Source organism: Anguilla rostrata, chromosome 3 (genome assembly GCF_018555375.3).
Source record: "Anguilla rostrata isolate EN2019 chromosome 3, ASM1855537v3, whole genome shotgun sequence".
NCBI classification, from domain to species: Eukaryota; Metazoa; Chordata; class Actinopteri; order Anguilliformes; family Anguillidae; genus Anguilla; species Anguilla rostrata.
In genome coordinates this window covers 67,396,736-67,421,724 of record NC_057935.1, presented here as the reverse complement: position 1 = coordinate 67,421,724, position 24,989 = coordinate 67,396,736, and the positions used below count along the sequence as shown (strand labels likewise).

The window sequence follows — 24,989 nt, the reverse complement described above, 5'->3', positions numbered from 1 at the left end:
GGGAAAATAATTAACATGACGAGCGTTACGGGCCCTGGGGCTGGAAGAGGAGGAGGAGAGCGGAGAGGAAGAGCGTTTCCCACGGCCCGCGGCTCGGAGCCGGGGGGTTTGGACGGGATCCGCTTTCCGCGGTCCCCGGGAGCGCGGACGGGGTTGCGGCCAAACCGGCGGGCCCCCGGGGGGGGCCCCTCGTCAATGAGAGCCCAGCGGCCGCCCTAATCAGCCCACAATGAGGGGATTTAAACCCGCTGCTTAAAACAAAAGGGTCTGGAGAGAGGGCCGCTGACCCCCCACGGCGCCCGGGGCGACCCCCCACCTTTCCACCGGGGGGGGGGGGTTTGAGTCCTCCAGCCATTCCCCAGGCCGCTTTTCATTACAGCCCCCCCGGGGTAATGAGATTAAGAGGGGGGCAGTTAGGAGGCTGCTGAAAGGCCCTGATTAGATCTGGCTGTAGCTGTAACAGCATTTCCCCCGTGACGCGGCGGGGGGGGGGCGCCCTGGAGAGGGACGGGGTGGCGGGACGGCGACGCCGCGCTGATCCGCTAAAAACTCTAACCCCCCGCCCCCTCTTATTCTCTCACCACGCAGCTCTGCGTACTTCTGCAAAACCACCCGTACTGCGCACAGCTCGGGAACTCCAGAAGACACTGGGAGACTGCGGACTGCTGACAGTCACTACAAGCAGTGCTCTGTAGAGACTGTAAGCAGTGTTCAGTAGTGACTGTAAGCAGTGCTCTGTAGTGACTGTAAGCAGTGCTCTGTAGAGACTGTAAGCAGTGTTCAGTAGTGACTGTAAGCAGTGCTCTGTAGTGACTGTAAGCAGTGTTCAGTAGTGACTGTAAGCAGTGCTCTGTAGTGACTGTAAGCAGTGCTCTGTAGTGACTGTAAGCAGTGCTCTGTAGTGACTGTAAGCAGTGTTCAGTAGTGACTGTAAGCAGTGCTCTGTAGAGACTGTAAGCAGTGTTCTGTAGTGACTGTACGCAGTGCTCTGTAGTGACTGTACGAGGTGCTCTGTAGTGACTGTAAGCGGTGTTCTGTAGAGACTGTAAGCAGTGCTCTGTAGTGACTGTAAGCAGTGCTCTGTAGTGACTGTAAGCAGTGCTCTGTAGTGACTGTAAGCAGTGCTCTGTAGTGACTGTAAGCAGTGCTCTGTAGTGACTGTAAGCAGTGCTCTGTAGTGACTGTAAGCAGTGCTCTGTAGAGACTGTAAGCAGTGCTCTGTAGTGACTGTAAGCAGTGCTCTGTAGTGACTGTAAGCAGTGCTCTGTAGAGACTGTAAGCAGTGCTCTGTAGTGACTGTAAGCAGTGCTCTGTAAGCTGTAAGCAGTGTTCAGTGAGTGACCTGTAGCAGTGCTCTGTAGTGACTGAAGCAGTGCTCTGTAGTGCTGTAAGCAGTGCTCTGTAGAGACCTTAAGCGTGCTCTGTAGTGGACTGAACGGTGCTCTGTAGTGACTGTAAGCGGTGCTCTGTAGAGACTGTAAGCGGTGTCTGTAGTGACTGTAAAGCAGTGCTCGTAGTGACTGTAAGCAGTGCTCTGTAGTGACTGTTAGCAGTGCTCGTAGTGACTGTAAGCAGTGCTCAGTAGTGACTATAAGCAGTGCTCAGTAGTGACTATAAGCAGTGCTCAGTAGTGACTATAAGCAGTGCTCTGTAGTGACTTAAGCGTGCTCTGTAGTGACTGTAAGCAGTGCTCGTAGTGACTGTAGCAGTGCTCTGTAGTATGTTAGACCTGTAGTACGTAGCAGTGCTCTGAGTGACTGTAAGCATGCTCTGTGACTAAGCAGTGCTCTGCTGACTATAGCATGCTCTGTAGTGACTATAGCAGTGCTGTAGTGCTAGCAGTGCTAGTAGTGACACAGCAGTGCTTGTACTGTATGTATGTTGTCTATTGACTGTTGATTTCTATGATAATGCACTTTTGTAAGTTGCTTTGGATAAAAGCGTCTGCTAAATAAATGTAATGTAATGTAGTGACCGTAAGCAGTGTTCAGTAGTGACAGTAAGCAGTGCTCTGTAGTGAACAGAAGGGCAAGGTGTCTGACTGTTTAACTCTACACACAGGTGCAGCAGGTACTGCAGGTCTGGAGCAGGAGAGCTGAGACAGACAGGTAATCTGTACCTCAGTGCAAAGGCCAGCGCTCTGGAGAGGAGCTATAATGTGAGTAAATGTGAGAGCAGGCATCTCCAGCCTCTGCTCTGCCCTGACAGGGTAGGCCTGGGAGCTTCACACATGCTGAGGCCTTCCAGCACTGTGAAGGAGAGGAGACCCAAAAACACTCACAGACAATAACACAGGCAAGGGGAGTCACAGCTCAATCCAGCAAACTCCGCATTCCAGAGAAGTGCCATTCTCAGCCCCTCTAAAGCCTGTGAGCCCCCTCCCTCCCCTTCCTATGCCCCCCCCCTTACCCCTCCACCCCCGACCGCACTGCCAGCCTCGCCCGTGTGATGAATCGGCCATCGATTCGCCGCCAGCTGATCAGCCGCCCCGGTCGTTAGAGACTGCGGCACACCCGGCACATCGGTCACCCCCCCAACCCCCGCCCGCACCCCCAACTCACACTGCTGTCTCCACCAATAACCATCCATCCTGAGGGACGGCTGTGACAGGGGCCTCACAAAGCGGGGGTCACTGCCATCCCACAACCCCCTGCTGCTCCGGGGGGCCGCAGGCACAGCCAATAAACACCCGCCGCTATTCTTACGGGAGGAATAAAGGCTGGCCCCCCCCCCCCCCCCGGCCCATCCCTCACCGCCTGCCACTCATCACAATGGGAAACAATAATCATAAATCGCCAATGCGCCGGGTAGGGCTCCCCCCATAATAAACCCCAATTATACAGCAGTTAGGGGCCCGTATGGGCCGGGGGGGGGGGGGGGGGTCCCGGGACGAGCACTTGACCCTGTGATCACCCCCCAAACCCCTCCACCCCACTCCCCAGCTGCAGAGGAGGACCAAGGCCGGCACACACACTCACGGATGGAAAATTCCGGGTTCTAAATTGTCGCCACGGGAACACTGATGGGACCCTGACCCAGTGACCACTCCCACTTTATTTTTACAGTAATCCCGGCCAGCCATTGACACACAAAAGGGCTTAAATGAACATGAACACGCTCTGGACACTTCCATAGGATCCTAAAAGGTTAACACACCAGGCATTAGGATTGTTTATTATATATTTGCAGGAAAATGGTATCCCATAGCAGGAAATTAATATCCATCTCTTTATGCCTTCATTGGATGTGGGCTAAACCCCCCCCCCCCAACCGTGCGGCACATAAATTAATGTAGCGGCACACACTACACTATACAATACCGCGTAAAATAAACTAACAGGTAAATAAACAAACGCCGCTTTGAGTCTACAGATATCTGCCCGGCGTGCGTGGGCGAGGAGAGTCACGCGGAGTCAAGAGGAGCGATGTCTCCGAAACGGTCTGTTTACTCCGCGGCCCTCGTCAGCTGACATGCCCGGCTTGGCCCGGCTCTCACCTTCACCCTGTAGAGCAGGGGCCCCCCGGCGCCGGGGAGGGGGAGAGCGCTCGCTGCTCACTCAGACACACCGAGCGATTCGCCAGCCAAACACTCCGCCGCCGGCGCTAAGACCAAACAAAGCCACCTTTCCCCACACGGGATGAGAACCAGCAGCCTTTTTCTCTCCTTCTTTTTCTTTCTCCTTCTGCAGCTCTGCTCTCGACCCGACGTGTCGAACCTCTCTCCGGGAAAAACCCTGAGCCTCAAAACGAAGCCAGCGGTTTACACAGGGAGGGTGTCCTCCAGGGCGCCGAGCCTGACAGAGAGAGATCAGCGTCCGAGCGCAGTCCGCCGCCCTGCGCTGCAAAAATGTGGATTTCATCACAGCGTGGCCTGTGTTTGGCTGGCTGCTGTCTCGACGGTTAGGCTGCAGGCCAGGGCTGCCCAACCCCGTTCCTGGAGATCTACCGTCCTGTAGGTTTTCCTCTCCAACCCTAACAAAGCACACCTCATTCAGCAGCTAGAGCAGGGCTGCCCAACCCTGTTCCTGGAGATCTACCGTCCTGTAGGTTTTCCTCTCCAACCCTAACAAAGCGCACCTCATTCAGCAGATAGAGATCACAACAAGTTGCTAATTAGTAGAATCAGGAGCGCCAAATTAGGGTTGGAGTCCTATTCACTGGAATTAGCCTGAAGAGGGGGGGGTCTGGAAAGTTAGGGAATTAGCCTGGGGAGAGGGGTGTGGACCCGTACCTGTCCCGGTCGCAGGAGGGAGCGCACCACCACCAGCTGGATCATGCCCCTCAAGTTGCCCTCCATGGACATGGACCTGCGCAGCGTCTCCATGGCCTCGTGGTTGGACTTCCCCAGCAGGGACTCCCCGTTAACGGCGATCAGCTGGTCGTTCACGCGCAGGCGGCTGTCCTGGGGGGGGCAGAGAGGGCGGAGCTTATTATCACAGCGCTGGGAAATGGACCAATGGAGAAAGGGGACGGATGGAAGCTCCTCCAATCAGGAAGCTCGGGGGGTTCGTTTCGCCGGGGCCGAGAGCAAGGAGCGAACGTGGACGCGGGTGTGACCTCACAGGGATCCCGTACGCGTGGGAGGTCCGAGCCCACCGAACGCAGAACGTCCCCACAACGCTGTAAGAACGTTGTGTCGGCGTTATAACGTTGCCACTACACTGCAGCAACACCGCGAGAACGTCTCTCGCGCTAGCAGGGAGCGCGATGATGCGGCCCTCCTCCTCCTCCTCCTCCTCCTCCTCCTCCTCCTCTCCACTCAAAGCCGAGCCTGAGGGGGTGGAGGTTATGCGGCTTTACCCTCCAGCATCTCCGCGGTGCAGCGGCATTACCGCGCACGCATATCACGCGCAGAGAGGAGAGAGAGAGCCCTCACGTTTATTAGGCTGAATATTAATTACGGGCTCAGTAAAGAGGCCCCTCAGATCTCCGGGCCTTATCTCCGCAGAGCGGGAAACAAGAGCCGATCTCGACTGCGAATACGAAACCGACGCGCCCGAGATCAGAGGCACCCGCTCTTTGATGCAGAGCGTCGAGGTTTCGCATGCGTGTGTGCGTGAGGTGAGTGTGTGTGTGTGTGTGTGTGTGTGTGTGCGTGCGTGCGTGCGTGCGTGCGTGCGTGAGTGTGTGTGTGCGGTGTGTGTGGGTGTGTGAGGTGTGTGTGGTGTGTGTGTGTGTGGTGGTGGTGTGTGAGAGAGGTGTGTGTGTGTGTGTGTGTGTGTGTGTGTGTGTGTGGGGGTGTGTGTGTGTGTGTGTGTGTGTGTGTGCGTGGTGTGTGTGTGTGTGTGTGTGTGGGGTGTGTGTGTGTGTGTGTGGGTGTGTGTGTGGTGTGTGTGTGGGGGTTTTTTATTTTTATTTTAAAGAAAAAGCAGCGCGATGGAAGATGAGTAATCGCGCACAGGACCGAAGGCCGGTTCGGGGGGGCGTGTTCAGCGGCCTCGTCGGCGTGATCTCACCCAGCCCACGTCCCTCGTGAGGATCGAACCAAAAAAAAAAAAACCTTTATAAAGTTCAAGCCCGGCTCCCTAACCAGTGCGCTACACTTCCGCCCGCGTGCGCGCAAAAGCACCTTCAACCCGCCGAGCGCCCCGGGCGCTCACAAGCACCACTGTCGAGAATAAAACAGACGTGTGTTTTTTTGGTGTTTTGTTTTCAGAAAGCAGCCACAGAGCATGTGAGGAGATTAGCGTAACAGCTGCTGAAGACAGGCCCTGGACTAATCCCAAGGTTACCGTCCCCCTGTATCGGTGAAGAGGCCCGATTTAAATGGGACACACACCTGCGCCACAGCCAGTAAATACCTTTCAGCGGGAGCTCACAACCAGGCCCGCCGTGCTGACTCCAGCGCTCTCTCGAACCCGTGCCCCCCCCGCACGGTCCGGGGTGGGTCTGCAGACTTCCCCGCACATCCCGTCTGTTATCCCCAGCTCCGACCCCTGACCTCTGACCTCACCCTTCAACTTCCTGCCCCAGTCGGGCCTGACCCCCTCCAAATTAGGCCTGGCCCTCTTGAACCCCTTAAATGGGGGGATTTTGCCTGAGCTCTCTCTTTGCGATGGGGAGAGAGGAAGGGGTAGAGGTATTGGGGTAGAGGTGGATAGGGCTCTTAAAAAGATCTGAAAAACTCATCACTTAGCCTATGTCTTGTACTTATATTTAGAGCACCGTTGTTACACTTAACGATAATGCCACGATAACTCCCCATTCATCCTTGGCCCCCTTCCCCCTCGACCCCACCCCCTGTTGTGTGACATCATCAATCAGCGCCGCGCAGGGGCTGTCACTGAAATGGCGGGCGTCCTCGCTCGGTCCAGGTGCTTGTGTTTACGCTGGCGCTTCTGTGTCTTCGGCTAACTGGCCCGCCTCCCTCCGCAGACAGGCTGGAATTAAAACGAACGCCTTCTGCAAGCAGCCCGACGGAGCGGACCGAGGCTGCGGACAAACAGGAAGTGAGGCAGGAAGACGAGGAGAACGCCGATGCCGATCAGACACGGCCCGCGGTGGGATTCCACACTGCCCTCGCGCCTCAGAGGAGAGAAACTCAGAAAAGAGCCCAGAAAAGTGTGTGTGTGTGCAAGAGTGTTTGTGTGTGGGGAGGGGTGTGTGTATGAGTGCATGTGCATGTGTGTGCGCGCGAGTGTGTGAGATGTGTGTGATGTGCACGTGAGTGGGTGTGTGTGTGCGCGCGCATGTGCACGTGTGTATGAGATGTGTGCATGTGCATGTGCGTCTGTGTGTGTGTGAGTGTGCGAGATATGTGTGCTTTGAGATATGGTTGTTTGTGGGTGTGTGTGAAATATGTATGCATGTTCACGTGTGTGTATGAGATATGTGTGCATGAGGTGTGGTCTGGTGTTGTGCAGTTTGTGCTCGATGTTTGTGTGGGAGGAACCCAGCTGAACTAGCTGCAAGTGAGAGCATGAAGAAAATAAGGAAGACAGCAGCAGTCTTACACAGCACCTAGGGTTACACAGCAACCTGAGAAATCAGACTGTAGAAACTGAGAATTACAACCAAAAGATGAAAAAGAATGAGACATTAATCTGAAACGCAGAAGGAGCCCTTTTTTATGACAAACAGCTCTTGCAGCAGAACAGTTAGTGGCTCTGTAAGGCACGCTGGATGAAAGGCGGAGGGTGAGGTGTAAGAATAAGCGGAGTGAAATATGACGGGCTCTCCCGAGCTGGACCGCTGGGCGTTATTAATGACCCGTGAGGGCTGAGCCAGCAGGATCCATCAGAACCAGGGATTTATGGACCGCTCGGACCTCAATGAGCAGGTCCATCAGAACCAGGGACTTATGGACCGCTCACACCTCAATGAGCAGGTCCATCAGAACCAGGGACTTATGGACCGCTCACACCTCAATGAGCAGGTCCATCAGAACCAGGGACTTATGGACCGCTCACACCTCAATGAGCAGGTCCATCAGAACCCGGGATTTATGGACCGCTCACACCTCAATGAGCAGGATCCATCAGAACCGCTCACACCTCAATGAGCAGGATCCATCAGAACCAGGGATTTATGGACCGCTCGGACCTCGATTAGCAGGTCCATCAGAACCAGGGATTTATAGACCGCTCGGACCTCGATATGCAGGATCCATCAGAACCAGGGATTTATGGACCGCTCGGACCTCGATAAGCAGGATCCATCAGAACCAGGGGTTTATGGACCGCTCACACCTCAATGAGCAGGTCCATCAGAACCCGGGATTTATGGACCGCTCGGACCTCGATAAGCAGGATCCATCAGAACCAGGGGTTTATGGACCGCTCGGACCTCGATATGCAGGATCCATCAGAACCAGGGACTTATGGACCGCTCGGACCTTGCTGAGGAGGATCAGTCAGAACCCGGGATTCTTTGCTCGGACCTCACTTACTGGACCCGGCTCTGCCCACAAAACCGCTAAAGCCATGGTTCCCAAACACCGGTCCCTGGACCGGCACCGGTCCCTACCAAGATGGCCCCCGGTCCCTACCAACATGGCCCCCGGTCCCTACCAAGATGGCCCCCGGTCCCTACCAACATGGCCCCCGGTCCCTACCAACATGGCCCCCGGTCCCTACCAACATGGCCCCCGGTCCCTACCAACATGGCCCCCGGTCTCTACCAACATGGCGCCCGGTCCCTACCAACATGGCCCCCGGTCCCTACCAACATGGCCCCCGGCCCCTACCAACATGGCAACCGGCCCCTAACAACATGGCCCCCAGCCCCTACCAACATGGCCCCCGGTACCCACCAACATGGCCTCCTGTCCCTACCAACATGGCCCCGGTACCCCACATAGCCCCGGTACCCCCAACATAGCCCCCAGCCCCTACCAACATGGCCCCCGGTCCCCAGCGACTACAGTCAGTCAGATTGAAATGCATGATGTTGGTGATCATACACTGAGTGGCAGTCCCTAAGACTCTGAGACTCAGAACTTCCGGTCCACAGGCTGAAAACTTTGCCCTACCCATGAGGCTTAGCGGCATCAGTTACAAGCATAAGGAAGTAACTGGGGTAAGAGAGAGAGAGAACCTAAGATGGAAGATAAGGGTAGGGGAATAAATATTAATTATAGCAATTAGTGAAATACTGAATTACTTAAAGGATCTATTGTAAAACGAATAAGTCTTAATTATGTTGTCATCGATAATTCTGATCTCTTGCAAACGATTGCTCTGGCAATACAGAAGTGTGAGAGCAAAAGAGGGTGAGGATAGGACAGGGAGGGAGAGAATGAGAGAGGAAAAAAAAGAGGAGAGAGTGGAGGCGATTGGAGGCAGATGAAAGTGTCCTGTACGGGATTGAAGAGGGCGAAGAGAGGCGCATTCCGCGCACGTCGTCATGGCGCCCCGGCACACAGTGACGGCGAAAGAGAGCGGCAGCTTCTGCAGGGCCGGCGCGGAGGCGCGCACGCGCACCGTCCCGGGAGAGAGAGCACACGTCCCGCACACAGACCCGGGACAGCTCCCGCTAATTAGCAGGGGCCCTCAGAGTTTTTAATTAGCATTAATGCGGCTGAGGAGGGGAGGGGGGACTCCGCTACGGGAAGTGGGGCGGGCTGTGGGGGGTGGGGGGGGGGCTGTATTGTAATTAGCAGGGGAGCCACTGGGGGTGCTGCGAGGGTGCTGCGAGGTTTCGGAGACCGGCACACACTCACGTGCCGGGACAGGGGCCACAATGAGCCGGGCACTGGGTCTCCTCTCATTCACACACAACCCTGCTCCTGTCTCTATACATGCAGGACGCAGTACAGAGAGAGAGGGAGAGAGGGACAGAGACAGGGAGAGAGAAAGAGAAGGAGATGGAGAGAGAGAGGGGGACAGAGACAGGGAGAGAGAAAGAGAGGGAGATGGAGAGAGAGAGAGGGACAGAGACAGGGAGAGAGAAAGAGAGGGAGATGGAGAGAGAGAGTGAGAGAGAGAGATACAGAGAGGCATAGAAAGAGAGAGAGAGGGACAGAGAGACACAGCGAGAATGAGAGAGTGAGAGAAAGCGAGAGATTCAGAAAGAAAGAGAGGGTGAAGGAAGGAGGAGGGAGAGGCAGAGAGAATATCAATTAGTGAAATAATCAATTACGCTTAAAGGATTTTTTTTTAAAGAGTAAGCATGCATTATATAGGTGATGTTGTTCTGGAAGATTTTAATCCTCTTGGGAAGTGGGAACAAGATAATGAAGCGAGGCAGAAAACCTCTCTGAATTCTGGCAATACAGAAATGTGATGAGACTTATTTTTAGCACTGGTCTGGCCACATAGTTACAGCCCATTATCCAATGCAACTGCTGCATGCACACGCACATGCCAAGTTCAGGCAGCTAACGGACTAAACCCCATCTACAACCTCTGCAAGTAGCCACACATGCTAACAGGTGCCTTCTCTCAGCATGTGTAACTGTATGCAGAGGCTAGGCTAACACATGCTAACATGCGCTTCCTCTTAGCATGTGTAATTGCATGCAGAGGCTAGGCTAACACATGCTAACAGGTGCCTTGTCTTAGCATGTGTAATTGCATGCAGAGGCTAGGCTAACACATGCTAACAGGTGCCTTCTCGTAGCATGTGTAACTGTATGCAGAGGCTAGGCTAACACATGCTAACATGCGTCTCCTCTTAGCATGTGTAATTGCATGCAGAAGCCAGGCTAGCACAAGCTAACAGGTGCCTTGTCTTAGCATGCATAACTGCATGCAGAGGCGAGGCTAACATATGCTAACATGTGCCTTCTCTTAGCATGTGTAATTTCATGCAGAGGCTAGGCTAACACATGCTAACATGTGCCTTCTCTTAGCATGTGTAACTGCATGCAGAGGCGAGGCTAACATATGCTAACATGTGCCTTCTCTTAGCATGTGTAATTTCATGCAGAGGCTAGACTAACACATGCTAACATGTGCCTTCTCTTAGCATGTGTAACTGCATGCAGAGGCGAGGCTAACATATGCTAACATGTGCCTTCTCTTAGCATGTGTAATTGCATGCAGAGGCCAGGCTAACACATGCTAACATGCGCCTCCTCTTAGCATGTGTAATTGCATGCAGAGGCTAGGCTAACACATGCTAACCGGAGCTGCCTGTGAAAATATTTATATTCTAAAGAAAAATGTTTTCTTGGCAGCCGATTTAAGCTGTAAGTGTTTGTACTGTGTTATTTTTAAACAAACTCAGTTCAACCACAAAAAAGCTTTGACTGGGCAGGGTCTTCAGAAGAAGCGATTTGTCTATGGCCAGCTGGTTGAGATTCATCATCATTTAAGGGTACCAGATTCTTTTTTGTATGAACAAGAAGAGACAGACAAAAGAGGGTGAGAGAGACGTGAGGAGACAAAAGAACTAAAAAGAGAGGGGGGGGTCTAAAAAAGGAGAGAACGAGAAGAGGAGAGGTAGAGAGGCTGAGTTCTGAAGAGAGTGTGAGGGAGAGGTAGAGAGGGAGAGAGGGGGGTGGTAGACAGGGAGAGGGAGAAAGAGGAGAGGGGGACAGGCAGAGAGAGAGAGAAAGAGAAAAGTACAGAAAGTGGGAAAGGTAGACAGTGGGAAAGAGAGAGGCAGATAGAAAGAGAGGGGGAGAGGTAGAGAGAGAGAGAAAGAGAGGTACAGAAAGTGGGAAAGGTAGAGAGATAGTGAGAAAGAGAGAGGCAGATAGAGAGAGAGAGAGAGGCAGAGAGAGAGAGAGAGAGAAAGGCAGTGATAGACAGAGATGGACAGAGACAGACAGACTGCAGCTGGAGGACCTCTGGTCCGCTGGGGCTCCAGCCTGACGGTATCTCAGTCTGGGGGTGCTGGAAAGCCCGTCCCCTTGGGGGGGGCAAAGCTGCTGAAAGGCCCCGGACAGTCAATGACAAGGTCAAGGCTACTGAAGGGGAGGGGTCAGCGGGGTCGGAGGTCAGGGGAAACTGAGCCGCATGCCAACTGCAGAGCGTTGCCGGCCACGGCAGGAAGAACACCTCCAGCCCCTTCCTGTCCGCCACACCCCGTCACCCAAGCCCCCCCCACACCCGTCCTCCCCCCCCCCCCCCTCCCCGAGCCTCATCACTCAGCCACATCTATAGCACTGTGAGAAACAACCTCACAAACATACATTTCCTTACGCATCCCCTCCCAATCTCCACACTGCTGTTGACCTCACTCCTTGAAAACCAAACATTCTACAGCAGGGAGTGTTCCTCTTGTGTTAAGTTAAAAGGCAAAATCGATGTCGTGGCCGGTGAAGCACTTTCTGGTTTTACAGCAGTGAGTTAATCATAAAGTTGGTGTTTCAGTTGGGAATGTGAAAGGTTACAGATTTGGCCAGGTATGGGCAAAACGAACCCCCGAGCTTTCAGACATTTATGGCCGAACGGTGCTGAGCTGAAGCAGATGGTTTTGGGAAAGGGGGGGGGGGAGGGGGGGCTGTACCTTATAGGCCGCCCCGCCGTGGATAATGGACTTGATGAAGATGCCCAGGTCTTCGCCCGTCTCCCGGGACCTGTTCCCCTTCAGGCTGACCCCCAGACCCGCCGATCCGGAGTCGTTCAAGGGAACCTCAAACATCAGCTGCTCCTTACCCTCCTCCAGGAGAGGAGCACGGGCAGGCTCCCCTTTCTGTGAGAGAGAGAGAGAGAGAAACGGGGGGGGAGAGAGAGAGAACGAGGATGAGAGACGGACAGAAAGAGGAAGATATAGAGAGGCGAGACAGAAAGAGAGGAAGATATAGACAAAGAGATAGGAGAGAGAGAAAGGGAGACAGGCAAGGGGAGAGAGGAAGAAAAGAGAGGGGAGAGGGAGAGTGAGTGAAAAAAAAGAGAGGGAGGGGGCACAGAGAGAGAGTGAGAGCGAGAGAGAGAGAAAGGGTCATTTCATTTCATTTGAACATGAAAAGAACCATCCAAAAGCATGTTATTTCCAGGAGAGAACATTACAACCGTTTCGTGCTTTCATTTCTGAAAGCCATGGGTGGAGGAGGGGGGGGGGGGTCATTTAGGTATAATAATAATCCATCCTTTGGAATAAACCCCCCCCATGCACACTTCACAATGGTTCATTTTCTGGCCACCTCCATCCCCTCCACACAAAAAAAAAGGTGAGTAAGATGGCCGGGTGTGCCTGAAGTGAGATTTCTCCGTGAAATGAAAAAAGGGGGGAAGACAGAAAAGAGAAATGTCCGTTATTATCGCCGCCGCCGCCGCCGCAGCACACCGAAAACACCGTCCCTTTTGTCGCCAGGGAAACGGCCCGATAATGAGCGACGGTGGAGCCGGCTCCACTCCCCGAGACGTATTCCCGAGAGAGAGAGAGAGAGGCGGCGGGGGGGAAGGAAAAAAGAGAGAAAGAAAGAAAGAAAGAAAGAAAGAAAAAAAGAAGGGGAGAGAAAAAAAGAAAATAAAAGATGGCTTGATGTCTGCATTTGACGTCTAACGGCACAGTGAAACAGGTGACCCCAAGGCACCGCGGGCAGAGTAAACGAGTCCAGTGTTTGCCGTAAACGCTGCGAGGGCCGTGTGGTTCGGCTCCCGCCCGGCGTTCCCCGACACGTCCGTCCGTTTTTTTAAGGTTGTGGTATTTCTGCCGGACGCCCCTCTCTGAAGGTTAAGACGTACCCCAAACAACTTCTTCAGGCCTTCGGAGAGCGAGAGAGCCCTGACGCCGGTAAATACTGCGCGAGAGAGAGAGAGAGAGATAGAGAGGAGGGAGAGGAGGGGAGGAGAGAGAAGGAGAGGAGGAGAGGAGAAGAGAGAGAGAGAGAGAGAGAGAGAGAGAGCAGAGGAGAGAGAGAGAGAGAGAGAGGAGGAGAGAGGAGAGAGAGAGAGAGAGAGAGAGACAGAGAGAGAGAGGGATAGAGAGAGAGAGAGACAGAGAGAGAGACAGAGAGAGAGAGAGATAGGGAGAGAGGGAGAGAGAGAGAGAGAGAGCGGTGAGCTCCGGAGTAAAAGACTCGCTAAGTCCGCGTGTGTGTGGGTCAGCGAGTCGTGGTTTTAGCGCTGTTTGCCGTGAGCTCAGGGGTTTAAAAGCGGCATTAAAGGCTCGCGGAAAACCCGGCGCGTCGGCAAAATGGCCGACGTCGCACGCCGCTCCCGAGGAAGACTGCTGCCAGGTCCTTCATACCACCACCCGGGCCCTCGAAATGCCCACCAGCACCTGTCGCCGCTTCGAAGCCATAAAATGGCAGCTACACGTGCTAAATTACGAATGAGGCATCAGGATTTGTGTGAAAGTGCATTTCCAGTACTGTTAGTATAATGATTCAGTTCTGCGTCTCTTTAGAGAGCACTGTATAATACCTGCGGTCCTGGCCGTGATGCATGTTGGGAACAGCACAGAGAACCAACTTTTTTTTTTGGAGGGAAAGTTCCACCACCCTAATTCGGCGTTGGACCACAGGCATCGGGGGCCACAGGGAGAGTCGCACGCCTGACTCACTTTTCAGTTTTTACGATGCGTCACGCCGCCCCCCTCTCTGCCAGGACCTCCCGACGATGCAGTGCCACCCCCGCCTGGACTTTTTCCACCGGGTTCTCGAGTCGTAAATCTGGGTTCACTGGTCAAAGCGCTTCGGGGGGGGTGTTTACACACTGCAGAGGTTATGTCTCAATGTCAGGCAGTGAAAACATCGCTCTGCAAACCTCCACAGTAGAGTGACAGAGCACGACTGTGCGCTGAATTAGCAATGCTGAAGCGGTACGCACTTAGCACCACTCTCTCTCTCTCTCTCTCTCGGTTGGTGGTCCCAGGTGAATAGTCCTCCTGACGCTCACCCTGGGGTGAGGCGGGCCCCCGGGGGGGCCAGGGGTCCCGACTCTGGAGGCCACAGGGGCCCTTGCCCAGGCTGGTCGCTGTGTGTGTGTGTGGGGGGGGGGGTCATGGGATTCGGCTCGAGGGGACTGCCCCCTTCCACTGAGGCTCGGTGGAGACATAGTGTCGTGTGTACGGTAAACAAGGCCCCCAGGCCCACCAATGCACCCTGGCCCCCCAACCGACACAACAAAAGGGGATTGTTCCAGAAAGACAAAAAAGGTCCAAATTTCGTGAAAGCGCCGCTCTGTTCTTTTTCCTGGTCTTTCATTAGCGTAGCGCAATACCTTCCCCCCCCCACCCTCACAAAACAAGAGTGACAGGAACCAAAACATCAAGACCGGACCACGTCGGACAATGGAGCGGCTGACCTCTCCTAACGGACGGGTCTCCACACTCAAATCTCACTTGGGCCATCATGAGATGCGTGTTTGGCCGCCGAGCTCCCACAGTCCTGCTCGTAAAAGCTAAGCTACAAAAAACCCCGTAAGAAAGTGGCAAGGTTGCAAAAACAAAAAGGGAAAATGGGACAGATCTGGCTGTTCTGTGATTATTCAGCAGAACTCTGCAGCCTGGCGGTCAGATGCGATGTTTGGACAGCTGCTATCCTGTTTGCCCAATGAAAGGTAGACGATGACTGCGGAGGATGTGAGGAATGGACGTGTGTGAGAGCATCGGTGCGGGACGGTCTGGTGGAGCGGGGGGGAAGGGGGGTGGGGGGGACACTCCCCCTTTGAACGCTGCACCCAAAACCTTCACCCCGCCTCCCCCGAGGCAGCGGGGGCCGCCCTCCCCTGGGTGAGCCCGAGAGTGAAGGGGCGAACAACAAAAGCCGGAGAAACAAGTTCATTATTCTGACAGAAGTGCCTGTTAAGGCTTTGAAAAACGACACCGCGCCCACCCCCCCCCCCATCAAACGCTCCTCCACAAAAGGAGCCGCTATTATTGTGGGGGAGGGGGAGAGTGATTACAAGCGTTCCCTTTGTCACTCAGAATTAAAACATCAATTTCAAAGTGCCGGATTAGGGGGAGCGCGCGACATTCAATTAAGATGGGATCTGCTGCGTTTGACTGCGGGGCGGCCCCAGCGCATGCAGCTGCAGTGCCGCACCCATTAATCCTCCTAATGGGGCCCCCCAATTTAGCGACTCGCACTCCAGGAATATTCCAGAAGACTCCAACTCAACCAATCACCACTTCAGGAATATTTCAGAAGACTCCAACTCAACCTCTCACCTCTTCAGGAATATTCCAGAAGACTCCACTCAACATTTCTGATCTGACGAACCTCCCAGAGACTGTACATCTCAGACCTGAGGACTATTTCGGTACATTTCAGTAATATTCCAGAAGGTACTACCGAACATCTCAACATCTGAGCCAGCGTTCAGACAGACTCCTCTCAGCGTCTTGCACTTCCTCCAACACTCTGGCAGAGAGCGAAATCACAGCCGCAGCAAGAGAAAATCCGGGCTGCTCCATCGCCCTGACAACCACAGTGGTTACCATGGCTTCCGGATCGAAGACTCTAAATTCTAGCCCTCCTTCCACTCGCGGAGAAATAAAAAGGTATGACAGAATGAAACGCAAGGCGTGGAGAGCCGCAGCAGGCCTCGAAGTCGACACCCCGGTGTCCCCGGAGAAGTTACGGCGTGCCGGACACCGACGCCAGGCCGGTGACCCCGCCCACAGCGAGGCAGGGCCGGGAGACGACACGCACCGTTAATGAGGGTGAACTTCTCTTTCCCTTTCGTTTCTATTCCGCTCCCTCCTGCACACGCTCACAACCAGGCCTGCAAATGGATCAACACTCAGGTCATCAGATTTAGGCAGGTTAAAAAAAAAAATTTTTGCCACTAAGCATGACTTTCCTGATTGACTCAACAGTATATTTCCTGAATGAATTCAAACAGACTTTGCCAGATCGTTGGGAAAACCCGCACCCCACACACACACACACACACATCTTCTGCACCACGCTTGCAGCAGTTTTCACTGTGAGAGCGTAATTAAATTTGGGAAAAGGCGCTTTGTGCTTATTGCGGTTTTCATGCTGGATTAGATCCCGTTCCCCTTTAGAGAGATGCGGCTCCCGCCCCTACGTTTCCCTCCCGGTCGCCACGGATACGTTAGGAGCAGAACCTCCGGTGTGCGGTGTGGAGCTCATCCTGTGGGACTTGTGCAGGAAGCCTGGCGGCAGTGACATCGAGTGACCCTGCCCCCCCCCCCACACCCCCCCCCCCCCCCCGACGCACCGGCCCCCTCTGTCCGCCTGCCATGTGCACCTTAACCCCTCCATCCTGCTCTGCTTCCTCCCCCCGGCCACCGGGGGAGCCAGAGCTCAAGGTCCCCCCGCTCACACAAGGCCACCATCAAACGGGAGAGTGGGGCCCCCGCCCCCTCCCACTGCAGAGGTTACTGCGGACTAGCGCAGCGCGGTGCGTGACAGACAGACCACACATGGCCCCGAACGCCACGGCTGCGCCCCCCCCCCCCCCCCATGGGCCCGGGGGGACTTCAAACGCCCCCCCCCCCCTTTGATATCCCGATCAGTCACTCATTACAGAAACCCAGCGCACAAACAAGGAGAGGGGCAGGGGAGGGGAGAAAAATCCCCGCTTTGGACAAAGCTCGTGGGTACGGCTGACTTCCCACCGAAAATAAGTCAATTTAACTGGCGCTGGTGTGTGAGGAAGAACATGCGAGCTGGACGGGATCCGGCCGGCTTCTGAGGCCGCGGGGGGGAAAAGCGGCGATTGAATTTCAGGTGGATTTGGCAGAGCGTGGAGCTGGAGAGCTCTCCGCCGTATCTGCTCTGCGAAAAGCGATCCCCCACTGGAGTTTCCCCACATGCTCCGCGCTAGTCCCCCCTCCCCCCCCCAAACCCAACCCCCCCCGGGCGAGAGCGGCTCGTTTGGTGTCTCAGCGCCCACGCTCACGCGTAATGGCTGCTCCCTCTCATGGGGGAGGGCCTGCGATGACAGCCGTCGGGGGTGGGGGGGCGCCCCTTTACGCTGGAAACGGCTCCGAAACGCTCCACCGGCGGCGTCCCGGTACAGCCACGGGTCGACAACGAGCGCTAGCAGTCCCGCAAAGGAACATACATCATTCATCAGGTGCAAAAAGGCCTTCAAGACCAACCCACTGGGAGGAGGAAAGGGGAGCGGCATAACGAAGAGGGGAGGGAGGGGGAGAGAGAGAGCGAGTGGGCGGGAGAAGGAGAAAAATAGGGAAGTGTCTTTCATCGGCCATTACACAGCGGGGTCCGATAATGGGGTGGCTCCTGATTTTTATGGCACGGCCTCCATCCTGCAGCGACAGACCCTGACACAGCGCCGCGGCCGCACGCGAACATGGCGGCTCCCCTCGCTGCACTCCAGGTGAACCGTTAACACCCCCCGTCCCCCCCCCCCCACCCCCGTGGCCCCCGAAAAAAACAACCCGGCGCCCGCCCCGTCAAGCGCAGGGAGACGGCACGAGGACAGCTTTAGAGAGGGGTCCTGCTGCGCTTCCCGAAACCCGGAGAGCAGACTGGGGGAGAAGCGCACCGTTCCCCAGGTTCCGCAGGGAGGACCTGTCTCCCGGTGACAGCCCTCTCTCGTGTGTGTGTGTGTGCGTGTGGTGTGCTGTGTGTGTGTGTGTTGTGTGTGTGTGTGTGTGTGTGTGTGTGTGTGTGTGTGTGAGTGTGTGTGTGTGCTTGTGTGTGTTTGTGTGTGTGTGTGTGCGTGTGCGTGTGTGTGGTGTGTGTGCGTGTCGTGTGTAGTGTGTGTGCGTGTGTGTGGTGTGGTGTGGTGTGGCGTGTGGTGTGTGTGCGTGTGTGTGTGGTACTCAGACGTTGTGACTGTGGAGGGTCGTGTATGATGTGTGCGTATGTTTGCGTGAGCGAGTTAACAGTGTGAGAGTTTGGAGCGGTGGTGTTCTCTGAGTGGCGTTGTATGGTTGTGTGTTGCATTTGTTGAAGCACGGGACTAACTCAACACACAATTAAATAACCTAGCTGGGAGGTGCAGGGGGAACTGAACCGCAGCTATATAACAGACTATACAGTACCAGACGGACAGCGAGTTACAGATAGCACTGATCGGATCGGGATAGAAAACAAAGCGCTATATCAAGGACAGAGTCGCACTGTGGAGTCACAGATTACCCTCAGCTGATACCAGGATCGTTTTACCAGATCGCTGATATACCCATCAGTACTGATATAAGGAAGCGATATACCCAGGATCATGCGATTCAGGATCAGTTAATATATACCCAGGATCAGTGGATTACCAGGATCAGTGCTGATATACCAGGTCAGCCTGATATACCAGGATCAGTCTGATATACCAGGATCAGTACTGATATACCATCAGAGGATCAGCACTGGAAGAGGATCCAGGCTGATATACCAGGATCAGTGCTGATATACCCAGGATCAGTGCTGATATACCAGATCAGCGCTGGAAGGGTATCAGCACTGATATACCCAGGATCAGTGCTGATATACCCAGGATCAGCGCTGATATACCCAGGATCAGCGCTGATATACCCAGGATCAGCGCTGATATACCCAGGGTCAGCACTGATATACCCAGGATCAGTGCTGATATACCCAGGATCAGCGCTGATATACCCAGGATCAGTGCTGATATACCCAGGATCAGCGCTGTGGAAGAGGCCTCATCCAGCACTGATATACCCAGGATCAGTGCTGATATACCCAGGATCAGCGCTGATATACCCAGGATCAGCGCTGATATACCCAGGATCAGCGCTGATATACCCAGGATCAGCGCTGATATACCCAGGATCAGCGCTGATATACCCAGGATCAGCGCTGACATACCCAGGATCAGCGCTGATATACCCAGGATCAGCGCTGTGGAAGACGCCTCATCCACAAGTGTACGCCTGCAGCCATTCACGCTGATATAGCCAGGATTATTCAGCATTTCCATCTGATGCTGTTGAACCCGTTTCAAAGTACTGAGAAGGAAGGAGGTGTAATTAGAGGAAAGATCTTGGCAGAGATGTTGATGGAAGGAACCAGAGCTGAGTCTGTGTTTTGGCTGGGCAGTGCGCGTGTACAGCAGGTAGAGCAGGTGCCTGTACGTGGCTAACAGGCACTCTCTGTAGGTCTGTAGGGTGATGGAGGTGAATGAGTTTATCCCCACTGTACAGCGCACACACTTCAACACACACAAAGAGATGGAGAAGCACTACACCAACGCCATTAAGCCTATTTCTCTCCTGCGCTCAAGGGCCCTAGACTTTCCCCCACAGTAACCACATATGACACAAAACACAAGGACCGCACATGTGCTGAAAATAACCAAACAGCAAGGCCATCGGAAATAGAAACTGAGAAGTGAAATAACTCCTCGCACGCTATTAAAAAAACGGACTCAATATTGTTTCAAAGAAGAGCGACGGAGAATTTCACATCCTCCTCTGACCATCCGAGCACCAGGAGGCAGAAGCAATGGAGGCTGTGTGCTCTAACTGCCCGTCGATCCGACACCATGGTCCGCTCGCCCTGCGTTAGTGTGACCCCGCCCCCTCTTATTTTGGGCTGTTGGGGGAGCACCCCAGCCCCTCTGCCGTAGTGTGGACGGGCCCCGCTGGATCTCTGGAGCGCCGGGACTCCGCCCACCACCAATACAGACAGGTTGGCCCCGCCCCCCCCTCTGTCAGAAGGCCTAATTGCCAATCCATTCAGTCTCTCTGCTGGGGTCTGGCAGGGGGAAATAAAGAAGCACCCCCCCCCCCCCCATTAGACCAAAGGAAGGGGGGCCTTTGTGCTAAATGGATTTTATTGTCTAAATGAAAGGAAAAGGGGCCAGTGAAAGAGAGAGACAGAGAGGGGGGGAGAGAGAGAGAGAGAGAGAGAGGCGGGGGAGGAAATGTAAAGATTGTAAAAGGGACTCCTGCATCAGTCCCTCTCCACTGAGGAAGAGCTTTTATTAACTCACTGCCTCGCTGATGTATTTTCTGCTGCCCTAACCTGGAAGTGCGGTTTGAACCAGAGCCAGCCCTGCAAGAGTGTGTGTGAGTGTGTGTGTGTGTGTGCGCGTGTGTGAGTGTGTGTGTGTGTGTGTGTGTGTACATGTGAGCATGTTTGTGTGAGAGAGTGTGTGTAGGAAGGGGAATCAGAGCTTTTATTGAGGAAGCAATGCAGGTAACCGGTGGAAATGTGCTGGGGAGATTAGGAGCAGGGCTGCCTGGACTTCCTGCGCCGTGGGAGGGGGGGGGACGGGCAGGCTCAGAGGGGCCGCCGCACGGCTCTCTGGGGCGAGGATGACGAGGAGGGCAGGATGCGAGCTTCGCCCCGCGGCCCGTCGCCGCTCGGCCCTAAATGTCGGGCGGAAGTCTGCGAGCGCTCTCTCACAGCGCCCCCTGGCCTTCACGGCCGGAACTTCATCTGCTGGCCCGACAGAGAAACAGAGCGCGGCGCGGGGGGAGGGGGGGGTGGGGGTGGTGAGGGGCGGGGGCGGGCGTGGGGTGGGGGCGGGAGGGCGCGGGACGGGGTGGGGCTGGTTTTATTAGCCTTTGTTATAAAGTCAAATGTAATTATGGCGATCACTCAATCACTCCACCCCCCCCCAGCGCTGGTCCTCACAGCAGGCCTGGCCGCATTAAGAACAGAGCCGCAGGGCCCCGCCCGGTGGGGGGGGGGGTCGATTTGGGTCTCCTCTCAGCGGTCACTCAACCACCTGCCGTAAATACCGGTTGCCAAAATCCACCTGCCGCGGTCTCCGTGGAAACGGGGTAGATCGTGGCGCCGGGCAGGGGCAGGGGCGGGGCGGGGCAGGGCAGGGCGGGGCAGGGCAGGGCGGGACAGGGCGGGGCAGGGCAGGGGGGGGCGGGGCAGGGCGGGGCGGGGCAGGGCGGGGCGGGGCATGCTCGTGGCATGTGTAAAGTGTGCCGCTGTGTGTTAGTTTGCACTGGCCTGTCCTTCATGCGTTCGTCTCCTCTATGAGCTCACAGTGTCAGAGCTCTACAGCGTTTGGGTCTCTCTCCTCTATGAGCTCACAGTGTCAGAGCTCTACAGCGTTTGGGTCTCTCTCCTCTATGAGCTCACAGTGTCAGAGCTCTACAGCGTTTGGGTCTCTCTCCTCTATGAGCTCACAGTGTCAGAGCTCTACAGCGTTTGGGTCTCTCTCCTCTATGAGCTCACAGTGTCAGAGCTCTACAGCGTTTGGGTCTCTCTCCTCTATGAGCTCACAGTGTCAGAGCTCTACAGCGTTTGGGTCTCTCTCCTCTATGAGCTCACAGTGTCAGAGCTCTACAGCGTTTGGGTCTCTCTCCTCTATGAGCTCACAGTGTGAGAGCTCTACAGCGTTTGGGTCTCTCTCCTCTATGAGCTCACAGTGTCAGAGCTCTACAGCGTTTGGGTCTCTCTCCTCTATGAGCTCACAGTGTCAGAGCTCTACAGCGTTTGGGTCTCTCTCCTCTATGAGCTCACAGTGTCAGAGCTCTACAGCGTTTGGGTCTCTCTCCTCTCACAGTGTCAGAGCTCCAGGGCGGTTGGGGGTGTTTAAAACAGGCTGGCTGTGGTAGGTCGAGGTATTTCTGTTCACCGGGTGGCGTCCGGAGAGGGGAGAACAGGCTCCATCTTTAGCTCAGCCCATCGGTTGGAGGACACCTGACTGTGAGTCAGTGTTTTCAAGGCTGGGACGAGGGGCCAGCGGGGGTAACCATGGTGAGGACGCCGAATGTTATGCTCATATTTTCAAGCGACTTGGAAAAAGCACGGGAAGAGCCAAGAGCTGAGCACCGGCAAGCTCTCATCACAAATAAAGCGGCACCAAACCAAATTCACCGGGATAAACATTTAAAAAGGCCTTAAAAAAAACTGGCTTTTTAAGCAGCAGCCAAGACCACATGCACAAATAAGATCAAAGAGCGGGGGAGAGAGACGGATATAGAGCTGAATCCCCCCGAGTCTCTCTGCTCCCTCGCTATGCTTTTAAAATTCACAGTATTTAGTCTCCACTTTTTTTTTCCCCGACAGCTCAACATTTCTCCTTGTGATCTCCCGTTTGAAAAAAACACCGGGATCCCCACTGGTCATGCGAGACTCCTTATCACTGGGGGGGGGGCGTGTCACGGAACACTTACACCCACCGCTCCGTCACCCGTGGCAACACTGGGAAAATATACATGCGAGCGGCCCAACACAAAGAGAGAGAGAGAGAGAGAGAGAGAGAGATATACAGAGAGAGAGAGAGATACAGAGAGAGAGAGAGAGAGAGAGAGAGAGAGAGAGAGAGAGAGAGAGAGAGAGATACAGAGAGAGAGAGGGGGAGAGATACAGCGAGAGAGAAAGAGAGAGAGATACAGAGAGAGAGAGAGAGAGAGGGAGAGAGAGAGAGATATACAGAGAGAGAGAGAGAGAGAGAGAGATACAGAGAGAGAGACATCGCGGCAGCCTCTCAGGACCATGTGTCCCGTGGTGGAGTCTCTCTGTGAGAGTGTACACTAAGGCCCAGTACAGAGGCCCCGACCCCCCGGACCTCCCGATTCCGCCGATAATCCTCAAAAGGAGCGTAAATAAACACGGCAGGACTGCGAAAACAGGAGAGGCCGGCGGAGGCTTCCGGAGCGCCGGATCCTGGCGGCATCGCCGTGGCAACGGGACCAGCGCCGCCGGGCCAAACCTGGTGTGGGGGGGGGGGTGGTGTTTGTTATTTTTTAAATACAGCGATGAAAGGTGGTGGTGGTGGTGGTGGGGGGGGCAGGTTGGTTTGGGCGGTTGTGGGCGAAAGCCTCGCGGGGGAGGGGGGACTGGGGTGGAGGGGACAGGAAGTCGCGCATGCTCCGGCGCTTCCTGTGTGGCTGCTGGGACATGTGCACGGCCCCGGCCGACCACCCGCCCCTGCTTCCTGCAGCACGCTGAATAAACAGCGGCCCACACCAGCGGGCGAGCGAGCGGAGAGAGAGCGCAGTACGCGTGTGTGTGTCACACAAGCAGGGTGAGAGGTGAGGAGCAGGGAGCGGAGGAGCAGGGAGAGAGGAAGAGCAGAGAGAGGGAGAGGAGGATCAGCAGGGAGAGGAGGTGTCGCTGGGTGAAAGGGGGAGGTGTTGCTGGGTGAAGCAGTAGCCCGGCTCTCACAGACGGACGGAGCGGGGGTCTCCCTGAGGGACAGAGTGAGGAGGAGCAGAGAGAGGAGGAGCAGGGAGAGAGGAGGAGCAGGGAGAGAGGAGGAGCGGGGGTCTCCCTGAGGGACAGAGAGAGGAAGCTCAGGGCTTCCCGTCCACAAGGCCGTCTGGAGGAACGACAGCGAGGCAGACGCCAGGGTCACACTCCCCCCCAGAGAGAGATTACCATCAGCAGGATGAGAGAGGGAGAGAGAGGAGGGAGAGAGAGAGAGAGAGAGAGAGAGGGAGGAGGAGGGAGGGAGGAGAGAGGAGAGAGAGAGAGAGAGAGAGAGAGAGAGAGAGGAGAGGGAGGGAGGGAGAGGGAGAGAGACACGGACACAGATGCTTGCAGACGCACGCACGCACGAACGCACAGGCACACACACACACACACACACACACACACACACACACACACACACACACACACATACATACATACATACATACATGCACAAACACACACATGCCCTTTAGGATTCACCTTAATCTACCTCAGGGAAGCAGGTAAATGTCAGTGTGCATCTAAAATATCCACTTAATACATCTCACATCAATCATGCAAACCCAACGTAAGCAGGGTAATTAGATTGCTCTGCATCATTTGCTCGACATCAATCATGCAAATAAAATAATTCAATTGAGGGTCCATTGATTATCGTATTTTTAATAATATCTAAGCCTGCCTACCCTGTCTACATACAGAGTGCAGACTGCAGCCATTTGAGTCCCTCCCTTATTACACCCATGACCTTTAAAACAGCATAAGCCCCCCCCCACCCCACCACCCACGTCCTCCACACCGCGTGTATATGCTCATCAATACAGATCCGCAGGTGGGAGAGAAGGAAGAGAGAGAGAAGAGGGAGAGAAGGAAGAGAGAGAGAATTGGGAGAGGGGGAAGAGAGAGAGAATTGGGAGAGGGGGAAGAGAGAGAGAATAAGGAAAGAGGGAAGAGAGAGAATTGGGAGAGGGGGAAGAGAGAGAGAATAAGGAAAGAGGGAAGAGAGAGAGAAGAGGGAGAGGGGGAAGAGAGAGAGTAGGGAGAGAGAGAAGTGGGTTGGGTGTGGATATGAACACCACTGCACTCCCGTTCGGAGCAAAGAGAAGTGGACAGAAGGAAAGACGGGATATTTTAACCATTTGAAGCGCAGGATTTTTTGGAATGTTTTCATTCAGTGTTCTAGAACTCCACTGCTTTCAGTCACCTGCAGCGATTGTGACATCAGCGTTAGAATGTTCAGTCAAGAACCTTCTAATCACACGTCTGATCTGAGGTCTTTCACCATAAAGGGTCAAAAGAGCCTTTCGTATGGCTCACAACCCCAGGCCCTCCTGCTGAAATTCCTGTAAGACGGGTGCAGGTATTCCACTGGGCGTCTGTAAGGCAGCGGGGCACACAATCACACTGGACTACGAGTGCTAAACGGATTAAATTCCTAAAAAGACCCCAATTTAAAAAAAAAGTAATAAATCAGACCATCAAACCACTGTAGGGGTTCACAGAGCAACGACCAGCACTGAGGGATGACATGAAGAATGTGGGCGTTACTACTGCCTCCAGTGGTAACCCAGAGCTGAAGGGTGTAAGAAGG

The 24,989-nt window shown here is 54.8% G+C and overlaps 1 protein-coding gene across 1 annotated transcript in view; it reads right to left on the bottom strand.

Moving 5' to 3' along the window:
* pard3bb (par-3 family cell polarity regulator beta b) overlaps nt 1-24,989 on the bottom strand; it is a 273,730-nt gene that overhangs the window by 130,763 nt on the left and 117,978 nt on the right. Inside the window, 2 exon segments of the mRNA XM_064329842.1 lie at nt 4,232-4,402; nt 11,896-12,081. Of these exon segments, the coding sequence (XP_064185912.1) occupies nt 4,232-4,402; nt 11,896-12,081 (357 nt within the window).